At 44.8% G+C, this 14,534-nt stretch overlaps 4 protein-coding genes across 7 annotated transcripts in view; 1 reads left to right on the forward strand and 3 right to left on the reverse strand.

Moving 5' to 3' along the window:
* LOC113217637 (uncharacterized) overlaps window positions 1-2,519 on the reverse strand; it is a 15,998-nt gene extending 13,479 nt beyond the window's left edge. Inside the window, exons 1-6 of the mRNA XM_052263693.1 lie at window positions 2,324-2,519; window positions 2,018-2,246; window positions 1,337-1,505; window positions 584-1,244; window positions 326-504; window positions 105-219 (exon numbers count right to left, since the gene is read on the reverse strand). Of these exons, the coding sequence (XP_052119653.1) occupies window positions 105-219; window positions 326-504; window positions 584-1,244; window positions 1,337-1,505; window positions 2,018-2,246; window positions 2,324-2,375 (1,405 nt within the window). The 5' untranslated portion in view covers window positions 2,376-2,519. The remainder of the gene's footprint in view (window positions 1-104; window positions 220-325; window positions 505-583; window positions 1,245-1,336; window positions 1,506-2,017; window positions 2,247-2,323) is intronic.
* Window positions 2,520-2,895: 376 nt separating this feature from the next.
* On the reverse strand, window positions 2,896-3,837 carry LOC113217603 (peptidyl-prolyl cis-trans isomerase FKBP2). The gene is made up of 3 exons (XM_026437563.2): window positions 3,502-3,837; window positions 3,300-3,412; window positions 2,896-3,202 (listed from the first exon to the last, which is right to left on the reverse strand). The coding sequence occupies exons 1-3, from the start codon at window positions 3,673-3,675 to the stop codon at window positions 3,046-3,048; spliced, it is 444 nt and encodes a 147-aa protein (XP_026293348.1). The 5' UTR covers window positions 3,676-3,837; the 3' UTR covers window positions 2,896-3,045.
* Window positions 3,838-3,877: 40 nt separating this feature from the next.
* On the forward strand, window positions 3,878-11,242 carry LOC113217601 (serrate RNA effector molecule homolog). Of its 4 annotated transcripts, none has more exons than XM_026437557.2 (18): window positions 3,878-3,997; window positions 4,387-4,550; window positions 4,745-4,876; window positions 5,251-5,364; window positions 6,041-6,214; window positions 7,324-7,390; window positions 7,476-7,644; window positions 7,734-7,782; window positions 7,906-7,994; window positions 8,079-8,183; window positions 8,259-9,139; window positions 9,236-9,400; window positions 9,472-9,609; window positions 9,686-9,810; window positions 9,914-10,067; window positions 10,172-10,311; window positions 10,395-10,559; window positions 10,928-11,242. In XM_026437557.2, the coding sequence occupies exons 2-18, from the start codon at window positions 4,411-4,413 to the stop codon at window positions 11,004-11,006; spliced, it is 2,886 nt and encodes a 961-aa protein (XP_026293342.1). In that variant the 5' UTR covers window positions 3,878-3,997; window positions 4,387-4,410; the 3' UTR covers window positions 11,007-11,242. The 4 variants fall into 4 exon arrangements, with proteins under 4 accessions (XP_026293342.1, XP_026293341.1, XP_026293345.1 ...); XM_026437556.2 differs by having other exon boundaries at window positions 3,883-3,992; XM_026437560.2 differs by having other exon boundaries at window positions 3,883-3,992; window positions 10,940-11,242.
* Window positions 11,243-11,290: 48 nt separating this feature from the next.
* Window positions 11,291-14,278, reverse strand: LOC113217602 (regulator of MON1-CCZ1 complex). Its single transcript, XM_026437562.2, has one exon. It carries the CDS (start codon window positions 13,448-13,450, stop codon window positions 11,450-11,452), a length of 2,001 nt encoding a protein of 666 aa, XP_026293347.1. The 5' UTR covers window positions 13,451-14,278; the 3' UTR covers window positions 11,291-11,449.
* Window positions 14,279-14,534: the final 256 nt, after the last annotated feature.

Consider the following 14,534-nt stretch of genomic DNA (forward strand, 5'->3'; position numbering starts at 1 on the left):
CCCCCCCCCCAAACCCCGTAAGTATTTTATGAACGATCCCTAACTGTCAACTTTGGCACCGGGACACTGTGTGTCTGGGTCTGGACGGAACCTGATCCCCTTACCTGCGTACCTCAGGAAGGCCCTGACGGAGGAGGTGGTGAAGTTGGTGAGCGCCGCCTCCGTCATGTAGGGGGCGTCCGGCGACGAGTCGGTGAGAGTCCGCGCGAACCTCGACGTCTGCGGACCGACCACCGCGTCTCCAACATCCGCCCGCATGTTTTTCAAAATTTACCAAGTCGAGAATGGGCCCTTGCACAGAGACAACTCTGGGAAGGGAACGCACCTGCTTGAACAGCGTGTCTGGAGAGAAGACGGCTGCGGAAGTGGGGCCCCGCCGGCAGGCCTTGACGTCCTCGTCGAAGGCACTCCCCTTGGTCGAGTAGTACATGTCGAGGATCTGCGACAGGCGCAGCCGGCCCGTCTCCTGCGCCCAGCGGCCCACGCGCCAGCCGAGCGCCAGCCCTGCTCAACACACGGTGAAGTCAGGCCACGCCCTCAAGTCAGTTTCGCGCGGCTCCGCCAAGCAGTGCTGGTTCCTCACCGTCGAACCCGCCGCGGATCTCGGCGTCGGTCATGTCCCAGTGGCGCACCGGGGACAGCTCCGGCGAGCCCGGCCGTTCCCGGGACAGATAGCGCACCCGCGGGATCAGCGAGTCGTTCCACGCGCCGCCGGGGCCCAGCACCAGCCCGCCGGCGGCCGCGGACACGGGCCCCTGGTAGGCCGACACCTCGGCCAGGTCGCCGGACAGCGTGGCGGCCCAGAGGTTGTCCACGGTGTCCGTGTCGCGGCCGCCGTCGGCGCGCAGCCTGGCGAGGTGCGTCGCGCTGAGCAGGGAGGCGAGCGGGACCTCCTGGGGCTGCAGCCCCGCGGCCAGCCCCGCGAGCACCGTCCCCACCGCCACGCTGCCGCCCGCGCTGCCCGCCTCCACCACGCCCTCCTCCACGGGGCAGGCGCTCCACGCCGAGCTGACGGCGTCCTGGACCGGCGGAGGCGGGGAGACGTTGACGCCGCCCCAGGGCCCCACGTCCCGCTGCGGGTCCGGGTAGAGCCGCGGCTTGAACACCTCCCCGCCGGCCGGGTTGCGGCGCGCGCCGCTCGGCGGCGCGTTGGAGCGAGGGGTGGGCACGTGAGGGCAGAGCCACCTCTCGTCGCCGCGCTCCCAGGGGTCCACGGCCGAGGACAACATCCAGTGGAGGGCGCACTGCGGGGAGACAAACAGATGAGCTGGGGACCGCCTCGCTAGGTAGGCCGCCCTGCACATCGCAGCTGGCGGGCGGGTCAGTCTCAGATTACCTCCTGTTGGGCGGTGAGCGAGCCGTCGGGGAACAAGTCGGGGCTGCCGGAGAGCAGCCGGCCCGTGAGGACGTTGTGGCGGGTGTGCTGCAGCCCTGTGAGCCGGTAGGGCGTGACCCCGGGGGCGGCGGCCACCAGAGGATCGCGCTCCAGGCCGTCCACGCGGAACCTGGCGCGGTGAAACGTTTCATAAGAGAACGTTATCGAGGAGAGTTGATACGCGGAAACACGCGGAAACGTTGGACACCAATCGGTTTTGTCGTACGAACGTCACCACGACCCCGCAGCCACAGGGAATTTGCATGGTGGGGGCACCTTACGGGTCCACATTGGAAATGGTTAGTACATGGTGTGAAAACTCCAGAAACAACTTCAAGTAGGGGGACCTAATAACTGCGCCTTAGCCCTTAATGTTCGTACTTTCGCAGCAATACTGTACTGCAATGCAGCCATGCGTGGTGGTTTGCCTATCGTCTCGTACCACGGCGCCTTATAACAGCCCCGGGCGAATACAAGAAGTGGGCAGGGCGGGGCCTTCACCTGGTGGTGTCGTGGTAAAACCGAAAGCAACAGGGGAATTCAAGAGGAAGGGAGATCTTGGGCAGGCTCTTATCTAGACTGAAATTGAGTCAGATACACTACGACACAGCAAAAATCAAAATGATGAATTATTTGTATCACCTGTGCAGCAACGTGGTGGTCACAACACGCAGGTCCGCGACGAAGCCCGGCTGTCGTTCAACTCGCTGCACGAGATCCACCAGGTTAGCCATGGTCATCGGGATCCTGGTCTCGCGCGCGAACAGGCGCGGGTCACTGTAGCAGGCCACCAGGTTCCGCGGCAGCCCCCTCACGGAGGCCCTGACTCTGCTGCCCGGGGAGAGGCCCAGGCGCTCGCTCCCCGCACCCCCTGCACACAGGACACAGGGGCACAGTCAGTAAAGAGGGCGGGCCTAGTAGGCGGTACCACCGCCCGCGGACACTTACTGCAATGCAAGGTGGCGGCGAGCGCCAGGATGACGAGTGTCCAGGACTCCATCGTCGCGGTGTCACATTATTCCCTTTCGGGTAAGAGGCCGCTGCATACGAGTCTCAATATCCAAGCAGGTGAAACGGCACTTCTCTCTCGACTGAGGTATGACGAATGCCGTTTCGCACGGGGCGCACCCAGTGTGCCCCTCCCACCCCCCTACAACAAAGGTATCTGCCGTATCTACGCTCCGATAAGAAGGCACAGATAGTGAAGTCACCGCGCTCGCGATCCGCGTTGCGTGTCGGGAAATGTACTAACTTTAATGGAGCTCTGTCCTACCAGGCAAGAGGCTCTTCGGGGAAGGGTCAGGAATGTCAATCCGTCATCAATTGTGTGGGACTTTTAATGGAAACGGTTGAATTGGTTTGAACCTAAACTCGGGTCTACGACACCAAATTTTATTCAGACAATGATGATCAAATAGACTAACCTTGACCTGATAGACATTAACCAAACTAGTTTGCATATCACACACGCAAAAAATCATTATACAACTAAAGGTTCACGAGAGAGAATTAATGTTAAATACAGGTGTAAAAAATTTATTAAGCAGACTTTTAAAAATCACAATATGCTGACCACAGGAATTACAATCCCAACAATGGACTTGCACAGAAAACTTATCATTATTTGTGAACTGGAATGGCACAAACACTTGCTAACAAAAACAAAATGCTTATAGGTCATCTTCATGCTTTGGTTTACCGTCAATGGCAACAAGTTCTACTTCAAATATTAAAGTTGCATCGCCCGGGATCTTGGGTGGAGCTCCATTGCTGCCGTATCCAAGATGTGATGGAATGACAAGCTTCCTCTTTTCACCAACACACATCCTTAGAAATTAGAAGGCAATAAATATTAGAAGGTACAAAACAAATAAATTATTTTCCAACGGACATCAATGTGTCATTGTCAATGAGGTTTACTTACCCTAACAATCCCTGCTCCCAGCCTTTGATGACTTGACCAGCTCCAAGGGTCAGGCTCAGGGGTTGCTTACGTTCATAACTGCTATCGAACTCTGTTCCATCTACCAAACGCCCCTGAAACATTGGAAGTGACCGTGATATTAATAATAATAAACGTGTGGAAGAATTTCAGGAAAAGCTAAAATGTGTCGTAGAATACTCACCGCATAATGTACTTGAAGACCATCGCCATTTCTGGCACGGTATTGACAGTTCTCTATTTTCTTCTTGACTCCAATTTGAAGTTTTTTCTGTTTGGAATCGCTACTATCGGCGCAACTTAAAGCTACAACTACGAAGACAGTGCAACATAGCAGTGCTGCGAGGTTAGACTTCATGGTGTTCGAGAACTTCCAACAGTTCACACGGAGAGAAGCCACTATGGGGCGGCTCTAGATCGTCTAAAACTACTACTGCACTTCTACAAAACTACAACTTCAAGGCAACTGGTTGAACGTCTCTCAATGTTTACTGTTTACCGCCCCACCAACAACATCAACGACAGAAAGACGGAAAAGAAATTTCTCATATTCGAGTTCGAGAGATGGAGGTTCTCTCGTTTGACTCGAACTTCAAGTCGAATTTTTTTAGTCGAACTCGAAATACAGGACGACTTTTTCTTTGGCATCATTTTTGAGAAGCTGAAGTTTTGCTGGTCTGGTAAGTCTGAATGTTTTCGTCGCCGTAGAATAGGATCTTGACGAATAATCTAAACTTTGAATATTTTACGTACAGCTTCTGTTTTATTTTACGTTTAATCTCCAATCAAAGGAAACTGCAAACGTATCTCGCCAGCTAAAGTAGGCCGACACTAACGCCCGTTTGGAGGTTATTCCGTTATGTGTCGAAAAACCGAAAAACCTTAATGCCAGACAAAAATTATCGTTTAATTAAGTTAATGCCTAAACTTTATTTAAACCTTATTCAACCGAAACTATCATCCTTACTTTACAACCCACAGTAGTTGTTCGCGGTTTGCTAATGGTTCTGGCGCCCTTTGGCAAATTTGATGGTTTCCATTGATGTTAAGTGTTGCGTTTACATTGCAGAGCTGCTGACCTCTACGGTTCGACATGGCTGACAGTGATGACGAATATGACAGGAAGAGACGCGACAAATTCAGAGGAGAGCGCACAGAATCTTACCGAGGTGGAGAAGGTGGCCGCAGGACAACAAGCGGTGACGACAGAAGGCGGGATGACTGGATGGAAAGGTATTTTTGTGTTCATTCAACAAAAGAGACTGTTACCTGACATCCTGAATTCCCTATTTCAGAAACTCCCCTTGCCCCTTCCCCTCCAAGATTTGGAGACCATTCCCTTTCAATCAATTTCCCAGGTATCAGCAAATGTTCTAATATACTCTCTACGGTTCTTGTTCATTGATGATACTTTTATTTAATACTAGGGATTCTTGGGGAAGCCGCAACAGACAGCGTCAAGATTACCGCGATTACAGAACTGGAAGCAGCCGTGACCGTTACAGCCCCCCTCGCCAACATGATATTTCTCCGCCTATGAAGAGAATGCGCCCTGAATGGTTTGTACTCATTTTGAACTTGGTACTGTTGCAAAACTTACATGCATGTCTTTTGAGGTGTCTGTTTTTGATTTGGTACACATAAGCTTGGTTTTTATTTACTTTCACAGTGTTTTTTTCTTGCACCAAGTGTTTTTGAGTGTAGGGCGTTGTCATTTCCTAATCTGTGATCTCTCTTACAGAACTTTGTTACCAAGCTTGTGTACATATCAGCAATATGCTTTTCTGACAGTTATGATATGCTTTGCTATTTGTACATATTTTCTTTCAGTGTACATGACTAACATTTCATCAATAGTTCAACCATTTCTATTCCATCTTGGCTTACATTCGTAAGTTTCAGGAATTAATTTTTTCAAGTTTTTTGTGAACAGGAGAGGCGGATATGGTGGGGCACATGAAGGATATGGTGGCGGCAATTATGGTTCTTCATGGCAGCAGGGCTATAGTAATGCACATGGTCCTTATGGCAGTGGTGGATCTGAAAGGTGAGATTTGACATCTGTGACCATAAATGGGCCTCATGTCATTACAATCTAGTAGTCAAACTAAAGGTTCATAGTGCGATGTCCTATAAATTCGTTGGAAGTGAAAGAATCTGATAAACATTTTTTGGTATTGCTCTTCTGAAAATCTGAAGTTATTGCCCTGTATGGTATCACAGTGCTCAAATTAAATTGAAGTTGGTAAAGTTTGGTTTGATTGCTTTGAGTGAGAGTGTGAATGTTTTTGTGGGTGTGTGGGTGCGCAAGAAGGAGAGCACTTGCAGTGTGAATTGATTTGTTTTCACATTTTCTGCAAATACTCCTACTATCTCTGAGCTATCACTACTCTTCAACTGAATATATCTGTCAATCTTTTGGCTTGTGATTTACATTACACCTTTGTACAAAAGAATTATTGTTGGGCTTGCTCTTGTTTCCTTTCCTAAATTTTTATGATTTTTATTAATGGTAATATTATGTTTTTAATTTAAAGTTTGCAAATTCTTATTTTGAACCATATTTCTTCAGACCTTGAAAAACTGAGATTTTCATTTGTCAACAGTACTAAATTTGTTTCAATGACATTGCTAATATAAGTTAATCATCAGACACCAGCTTGCATCTAAAGTATGTGAAATTTGTATGGTCCATTTTTAATCTTGCCTCATTTTTAATACAGGGATTCTCAGCAGCTGGAAACACAACCTCCAATGCAATCTTTCAAGCAATTTCTTCAGACTCAAGATGACAACATTTCTGATGATGAAGCCATCCGGAAGTACAATGAGTACAAGCTGGATTTCAAACGTCTGCAGTTGAATGAATTCTTTGTCACGCACAAAGATGAGGAGTGGTCAGTATTTCTTTCTTTAGAAGTATTCTTATTCTTTCTAATATTGGTGCTAATGAATGTGAACACACCTCTGCCACTGCTTTCCGATACACAACACTCTCCAGCTCACATTTGTCTATCTGAAAATTTGAGGCTTATTTGGAATCAAAAATCTTCAGTTTTCCATGATCAAAATTTAAGTATGTGATAATTAGGAGCCTCATTATTATTGTCTGGAGTTAAAAGATTTATCCTTTTCATCACCTCCATTTATTTTCTTGCATCAGTGACCTTAATGAAGTTCTGTTAACCATGTCAATTTTTTCTGCAGCACTTTGAGTTTTGCTCGATTGAGAAGCCATGAGTATTATTGTGTTTATGTTTGGAACATCATGTGTTTCATAAGTGAAATTCGTTGGAAATCAATTACCTCCCTGTTTTATTGTGCAACATCAACGTGAATCTTCAAGAGGATTGCCCATTCATTATTGCCCCCACTCATTTTAGATTTTGGAGATATCCCTCTTATGGATTCTCCCCGTAGGTTAGATAGATGCCATAAGCGCACAATGCTATGGCAAGTATCACGCAGATGCGTTTGAGATAGGTCCTTTTCCCTTAACTGTAAATACCAACATCTTGACCAACACAGGTGAGAACAGATCCTCGCATTCCCACATGAACCTCTTAAGTGCTATCATGGTATTCTAAGGAACTCGATAACCTTCAGTTTCAATGAGTATACTCTTCTTTCTATTCAGATTTTGCATTTGCTTGTGTTAGTGAGTATTTTGTGTTCTGTTTTAGCTTCATATGTTAATGCTGTAAGGTAGAAATATTAACTAAGATTGTTCCTGATGAATTCTATCATTACTCTTCTGTAAAGGCTGAGTTGGGCTCAGTTTAGCAAAGCGAGGCAATCTAAGAAAAGCATGACTGGTGCTCTTATGGATACATTGTTAAATGACCAAGTATTATACGTGTATATCTATGTATACATTGCAGCGCAAGTTTTTATCAACTTGCTGTTAGTTTTTAACATGGACTGTGTGCACATCACTCACTCTGTACAGTTAAATCTTATCTTTTAATGCATATCTTTCTTTTCTTTTTTTTCGTTTGGGCAACAGGTTTAAGATCAAATACCATCCTGAAGAAGCTATCAAAAGGAAAGAGGAGCAAATGGCAGCTTTAACAGTAAGTACTGCAATATGCTTTATCTTCATATTAATTGTGTAGGCAAAGTTCTTACGCTTAAAAATTATTCATGATTTATTTTCAGACTAGAGTCAATGTTTTCATGGAGTTTGTTGAAAATGGAAGATTGGATAAACTTTCTGTTGACAATGACCAGTCGGAGCAGCTGGTAAATTTACTGGATGCTGTTGTCATTCGGTTGGAAGGAGGTACTGAGTTTGATTTACAAGTTTTAGAGGAAACCAAATCTTCAGGTAAAAATATATCTTAGCACTTTAGTATTTTATGGGGACATGGACAGTGAGGTTAAAGCCAACTTCTTATCACACTTTCCTATTTTCAGGATCTAGTTCAAAGGGAAAGGAACTGACTGAAACTGTTGATATAACTGAGTAAGTATGGTGTACATTCATATGTACATTTATGTATAATATTTTTTAATCAGTCTCACAGAATTTTGCATCAGTTACTTATCCTGTACATCTAAATCATATTTCAAATATTATTAATGACAGTGACAAGAAAAGTGACGATGGGAAAGATACCGGAGACAAAAAAGATACTAAGAAACCTGCTGATGATACTAAGCCTCCTACGACTAAAGGTAAGTCATTTTATTCCTCAAATCGAGTCCAAAATTTGTTCTTATTTTCTTGACTTATTTGCTTTATCCTAAATCTGGTTTCAGGGAAGAAACGAAAACGGGAATATGATTCTGGAAATGATGATGATAGTGGCAGTGACAGTGGTGAGGAGGGACCTTCCTCGCCAATTGCTGAAACAAGCAAAAACGGTAATGTCTAAATATCTATTTCTGAAGTTTTGCCCAAATGATGCCTTGCAACTAATGTGAACATTTTTCTCACAGGTGTTAATGGGAATGAAAATGACGCTGAAAACACTGCAAGTCTGTCAGCAGACAAAAAAGAAGACATTCTTCCTGAAGATTTAGAAGAAGAGAAGAAGGTTGAAATGAAGGATGAGGATGAAGAGAAAATGGATGTGGATGCTGTTGAAAATGACAACAAGAGTGATCAAGCAGAACACCAGGACAAAGAAGAAATTGATGAAAAAGAGTCTGATGAAGTCAAATCTGAAACTCTTGAAGAGAAAGAAAAAGAAGACGGAGCAGACAAGTCTGATGCTGAGCAAGGACCTGAGGAAGCTGGGGATGAGAGTAAGAAGAGTGAGGATGGGAAAGATGGTAAGGAATCAGATGTCCCTGAACAAGAAGCCAAAAAGAAAGAGGAAAAACTGAAACCAAGGCCATTGCATCGCACAGCTTCCATATTTCTTCGCAATCTTGCACCCACAATAACCAAACAGGAAGTGGAAGCCATGTGCAAACGTTACCCTGGATTTTTAAGAGTTGCCATTGCTGATCCTCAGCCTGATAGACGTTGGTTTAGAAGAGGCTGGGTTACTTTTGAAAGACAAGTGAATATTAAGGAAATATGTTGGAATCTCAACAACATAAGATTGAGAGATTGTGAATTAGGTGCAATCGTGAATCGTGATTTGAGCCGCAGGATAAGAACTGTTTCTGGCATCACTTCTCACAAACAAGTAGTACGTCATGATATCAAACTGACTGCCAAAATAGTGCACAATTTAGATGAAAAGGCTGGACTATGGGTCAGTGAAAACGTTCCTGATGCTACTGATAACAATGAAAACGAGAAGAAAGAAGAACCACAAGAACCGAAAGAAGTTGAAGCCCCCAAAGCTGAAAAGCCAACGGACAGTCAGGTATTAACAAATAGATTGTACTTTTTAGACCCTGGTGGTCAGTGCTGTATATTAACATTTCTAAGATTTCAGTAATACATAACTTATATTTTTCAGTCATTTGGGCTGCTGTCTAAAAACCCAGTGCTCAAAAACATCACAGATTACTTAATAGAAGAAGCATCTGCAGAGGAGGAAGAACTTCTAGGTCAGAGTACCGACCAGGAAGAAGGCCAGGTAGAAGAAGTTGCAACTGTAGATCGAGATGACCAGCTGACTAAGGTGAGCCTAATCATCAAATATGCAGCTCTTGGTGCTTCTATCCATTTTTATGTAATTTTTCTCTCTTATAGGTATTGGATAAGCTGCTTTTGTATTTGCGTATCGTGCATTCAGTAGATTACTACAATCATTGTGAATATCCTAATGAAGATGAAATGCCCAACCGATGTGGTATTATGCATGCTCGCGGCACACCACCCTCAACCAAGGTAAATTGACCCTTTGTGTTTCATAATTTTCTAGCCAGTTATTGTGCTTATTTGATACTAATATTTCATTTTACAGGTTACCCAGCAAGAAATTACTGATTATTGCAGAATGTTTGAACAGAAGATAGCATCTTTCTTGCAACCAGCCTCAAAGATTGCTGATGAGGAATACTCCAAACTTGGAGCCAAGGAAGCTGATTCGTATCCTTGCCATTGTAGCTGATTTACTTAAGTCTGTATAGGGATGAATTTCAAGATATTTCTTTTTCCTTGTGTCATTTTTTTCCTTAACTTAATGACTTAGCGAGGTTGAGAAGTTTGTGCAGGCAAACACACAAGAACTTGCAAAGGACAAGTGGTTGTGTCCGCTTTCAGGTAAAAAGTTTAAAGGGCCGGAATTCGTAAGAAAGCATATTTTCAACAAACATGGTGAGAAAGTTGAGGAAGTAAAGAAAGAGGTAAGCCTGTTTTATAGTGTTATAGTTTTATAGTGTAATTTGTAATGCAATGGTTGTGTAATTAACCAAAATTGTCATTCACTCTAAATCATTCTTTTATCTAGGTTGAATACTTCAACAACTACCTTAAAGATCCAAAACGGCCTCAGTTACCAGAACATCCATCAAATCGTCCTGATCGGAAAGGTGCAGGTGAAGGATCAAGGGATAATTTTGCACACCCTCCTGCCCCATATCAGCAACAGTATGTGTAGTTATGACTAATGAATAAGTAGGGTACTGTAATTTTGGTTGCAATTTAATTACACTATGTGATGTTCTTTACAGGTATCCAATGAACTATAATGCCCCACGCCATGGCAACTTCCACTATGGTGGAGGCAGTGGTGGAGGAGGAAGTGGCGGTGGCAGCTATGGAGGTGGTGGCTATGGTCATGGAGGAGGCTACAACTCATACTCACGAGGAAATCGTGGCGGCTACAACAGAGGAAGGTATGTGTGAAATCTAGCCCACACTGGATTTCATTTTATCGCTACTTGTTTCTCCCTGAATATTCTAATGAGTTTATAAAGTCACGGCCCATCAATGGGGATGTGAAAGATAAACCCACATAGAACATTCACTTGAGCATAACACCGCCTAGCTTCAAAGGACTCAAAGTTATTTTTGAAAAGCATTTGTGGGAAAAGGTCTGAGCCCCCAGGTACTTTCTCAGAATGACTTAAGGCTGTGGTCCAAAGTGTGTAGTGCATTAGATGTAGTTTGCCAACATTAATCACTTCATTACACAGTAGTTAATTTTCATGCATCGCCCAGTCTCCCCTGGGTTCAGTGTTCATTTGCTGTATTTGTCTGACAGGGGTGGTGGCAGTGATTACAGGCCTGTTATTCACTACCGAGATTTGGATGCTCCAAGGGAACCGGACGAATTCATCTAATCAACAAGGTACTTTTGGGTCTTCAAGCTCAAGGACAAAGGTCATTTGCCTGCTCATGATTCTGTGCTCATTTAAAGATAAATTTATTTCGTGTATAGCCATTATTTGACTTAGTAGATCATTTTAATTAAATCATCCTTCGACAGGTTTGTGTTTTAGATTTCAATTAAGATTTACGTATGAAATGACATTCATATTGTAACTTTCTTACGAGCAATAAATGTTTGTATCATAAAGATTGTGTTTTGAAACATGTTACAGTATTTGAAGAGGAGCCCAAAAATAATAAACATTTGTTCAAAGAAAATCACATATTTTTCACATTATAACAAATAATCACAGCAATTACATTGACTCTGTTAAAACATTTCAACTTAATACTGGAAGAGAAATTAATATAACACTCATTTGTCCACAATCACAGTTATAAAGGCGAATATTTGCTATACAGTTTGTTCAGAACTTAAACTGGCATAATGTTTCACATAAATATCGCAATGTTCACCCTTAGCAAATGCTGTTGTACCTTTTAATCTCAAATTTCTCTGCTCAAAGAATTTAAACACACCAATAAAAACATTCTGATCTCCAGTTGCTTTAGCTGCATCCAGGAATTTCCTAGCTGATACTTGGTCTACGGAACCTACACTGTTAACAAAGCGTAATGCTGGTAATATTTGCTGCTTGGAGAGCAATACTTCTATAATTTCTTCATTTGCAGTAGAGAGGCGTTTTAACATATCAAGAGCTAGTTGGTGTGCAGCAGGATACAAACTCTCTAGAGATAACAGCAAACATGCCAAGGGTTTTGAATCAGAGACAACATGATACTGAAGAAGCTGATGAAGTTGATAGTAGGCTTGATGTTGAACTAGGGAATTTATGAGAAGTTCATAGAGATAGTGCTGAACTGGTATGTGAAAATCAGTTAATGATCTGATGTACTCCAGTAACACCCAAACTTCAAACTTGCCCGAACTCCCTTCTTCCAACTCCCTTGAGCGGTCTACAAATTTTGAGAAAACATTTGTATACATATCTGATTGATCTATTACAATCCATGGTTTGGGTGATAAAGGGGGCAGCTTTGAAGGTGATACACTTAAAGAGGATGAAGCAGGTGTGCCTATATGGCTTTGCATTTCTGATTGCAAAAAACTGCAATAAACCTCATTGAGATGATCAAATAATTCTGCAACAACAACAAGATGGCTGTAATTCTGAACAGTTGGTTCCAGGATTTCTTGCAGCACTTGGATAACAACAGGCTTTGAATCAGCCCTTTTCATCAGAAAATCTACAAGAAGGCATTTGTCATTTATCATTGTGAGCAGTGGTTGGAGATTCAGTTCTACTGCCCATAAGCATCCCAGTTTGGCATCAATTATTATGTTGGGTTGAAACACTACCCAATTAGGTGAGTAAAGCTCACAATTTATTTGTGTAGGTTCTGTGTGCACTGGGCTGGGTACCGGGGGCAAAGACAAGGTAAATGGTTTGATAGGCTGAAGCCCTACAACAGGTTGATGATAAGTTACCATTCCATCTGTTTCTCCACGCATAGCAATATCAAACATTAATGATTTTTTTGACGCTTGATGGTGGACAATGATCAAATTATCAACAACGTTAATAGCGAATCGCCCACTCAAATCTAGCCTAAGAACATGAGTCTTTTTGGCTGTCATCATTTTCAAAAGGGTATAAACAACTACTTCTGCTCCAGGAGATCCTGTTCCTCGTGGATTGTGTCGCAAGATGATTATACTAGCCTCGCCATAGAGAACGGCAAGAGTGATGTCCCTCTCCAACAAGCACAATTTAGGAGGTTTTGGGACCACTGGAATGTCAACATCAAACCGTGATAATTTATTAATATTGCCTTGTTTGACGTGTAAGGGATACATTTGATTGCCAAGAGTGCCAGAGGACAGAAGCACAAGACATGTCTGTGGACAGTAAACAAACCAATTGATTGCTAGACTAAATGTCTTCTGTACCTTCAGAGATTTTTTCTCTGGGACAACTTGGAAAAGTTCTGCACCGTGGTCCGTCACAAACAGTATCTCTCGATTATTAGTCCAAAGGAAGCCCAGAATGACGTGACTCTTCCCCTTGCAGTTCTGCGAGTACTCCACAGCGTCCATCTCTCCAGACAGGAAGTTAATGAACTCCACCGAAGACTTCGACCTCTGAATGGCAAGCACTTTCTGGTCGGGGGAAAATTTGATGGAGACAACGGGGCCCTTGTCCTCCATGCAGAAGTCCGTGCTAGTCGCGGGGGAGGGACCCTTGACGACGACGCCCATAACCCCACCAGAGCGGACGGCAAACACTTGTTTGTTCGTGTCATCGAAAAACACGTTTGTCACTTTGCTCACGGAGTCGAACTTGACGACCGAGGAGGAGAGCTCCAGGTAATACCCGTCGGCGCTCTCATCCATGCTTGCCGCGGTCCACTATTACGGCAGCTGTCAACAACAAATCCAAAGGGTGTCTTCGGAATCTGGATAACGCTTTGGACTGACACTTGGATGGGCTGCGTTCGGAGAGTCGCTGGCTTTTCGAACACCCTCTTTCATTCTGGCCAACCAATGTTTGCGCCGTTTGCGATGGTCTTCCCAGCCCAGTCGTTGAGTATTTCCTTCATAGTCTTGCAACAATTTTATATCTGGTGCTTTGACTGCACACTCTCTGATATTTGTCTTCAAATTCGACGCGAAACAGTCTCATATCATCTCGACTTTTAAACGACCTCAGTCCCCGTAGTGTGGTGGAGCCGGTCGCAGCTCACGCTCCCTTTCATTTGAAAATGCGTGTGTAATCTTCAATATTGTAACTTATTTAATCTTCTCCCATGGCGGTTGCCGATAGGAGTGCATGCCCACGCAAATGATGGGTCTTGCACACACCCTCTGTACCTTGCTCAACCAGCAGGACTCAAGTTTCGCCTGGCGGCCCGCGCCCCGCGCAGTGCCCACCGGCTGAGCGGGTTGCCTACCCCGAGCACGCAAATCCGCGATAAAAAACAGACAAACTTGAGAAACACCCAGAAACTTTAAGTAGGCAAAATAACAACCCAAAGGAAGGGTGCGATCGGGCTTCTCATTTTCTCTCAGACCCGCCGTGTAGCCATCGGTTCCTGAGCCCGGCCCGGCCCGCTTCGCCCATCGGGAGTCCCTTTTGCTATATGCACCTTTATGACTTGGCTTGGCTCATGGCGCTGCCCCTGGCGGACGGGACGACACGCTCGCCTCGCCACCCTGCTTACCTGTGCCGCCTGCCGTCCGCCTGCTCCCCACCCGTCTGCGCCGTCTGCTCGCCCGCCGCTCGCTACCCACCTGTCTACTCGCTACCTGTCTCTGTCGCTCGCCGCGCCCGCAGCCGCAGCGCCGTGCGTGGGAGCGAGACGACACCGGGGGGGGGGGGGGGGGGGGCAGGCGGTGATGGGAAGATAGAGGGAATTCATAAAAATTGGTCGAAGAATGAGATCAAAATAGACCAAAACTGATTGGTTGGTTACTCGGA

Source organism: Frankliniella occidentalis, unplaced genomic scaffold, assembly GCF_000697945.3.
Source record: "Frankliniella occidentalis isolate FOCC.00 unplaced genomic scaffold, Focc_3.1 Scaffold13, whole genome shotgun sequence".
Taxonomy (NCBI): Eukaryota; Metazoa; Arthropoda; class Insecta; order Thysanoptera; family Thripidae; genus Frankliniella; species Frankliniella occidentalis.

Bases quoted from the DNA above. Each gene is read 5' to 3' on its own strand.
- LOC113217603 (XM_026437563.2), bottom strand. From the start codon at position 3,675: ATGAAGTCTAACCTCGCAGCACTGCTATGTTGCACTGTCTTCGTAGTT. The intron at 3,413-3,501 runs GTGAGTATTCTA...CCAATGTTTCAG, and splicing joins GTCTTCAAGTACATTATGCG to GGGCGTTTGGTAGATGGAAC. The intron at 3,203-3,299 runs GTAAGTAAACCT...CTAATTTCTAAG, and splicing joins TGGGAGCAGGGATTGTTAGG to GATGTGTGTTGGTGAAAAGA.
- LOC113217601 (XM_026437557.2), top strand. From the start codon at position 4,411: ATGGCTGACAGTGATGACGAATATGACAGGAAGAGACGCGACAAATTC. The intron at 9,401-9,471 runs GTGAGCCTAATC...TCTCTCTTATAG, and splicing joins GAGATGACCAGCTGACTAAG to GTATTGGATAAGCTGCTTTT. The intron at 10,312-10,394 runs GTATGTGTAGTT...TGTTCTTTACAG, and splicing joins CCTGCCCCATATCAGCAACA to GTATCCAATGAACTATAATG.
- LOC113217602 (XM_026437562.2), bottom strand. From the start codon at position 13,450: ATGGATGAGAGCGCCGACGGGTATTACCTGGAGCTCTCCTCCTCGGTC.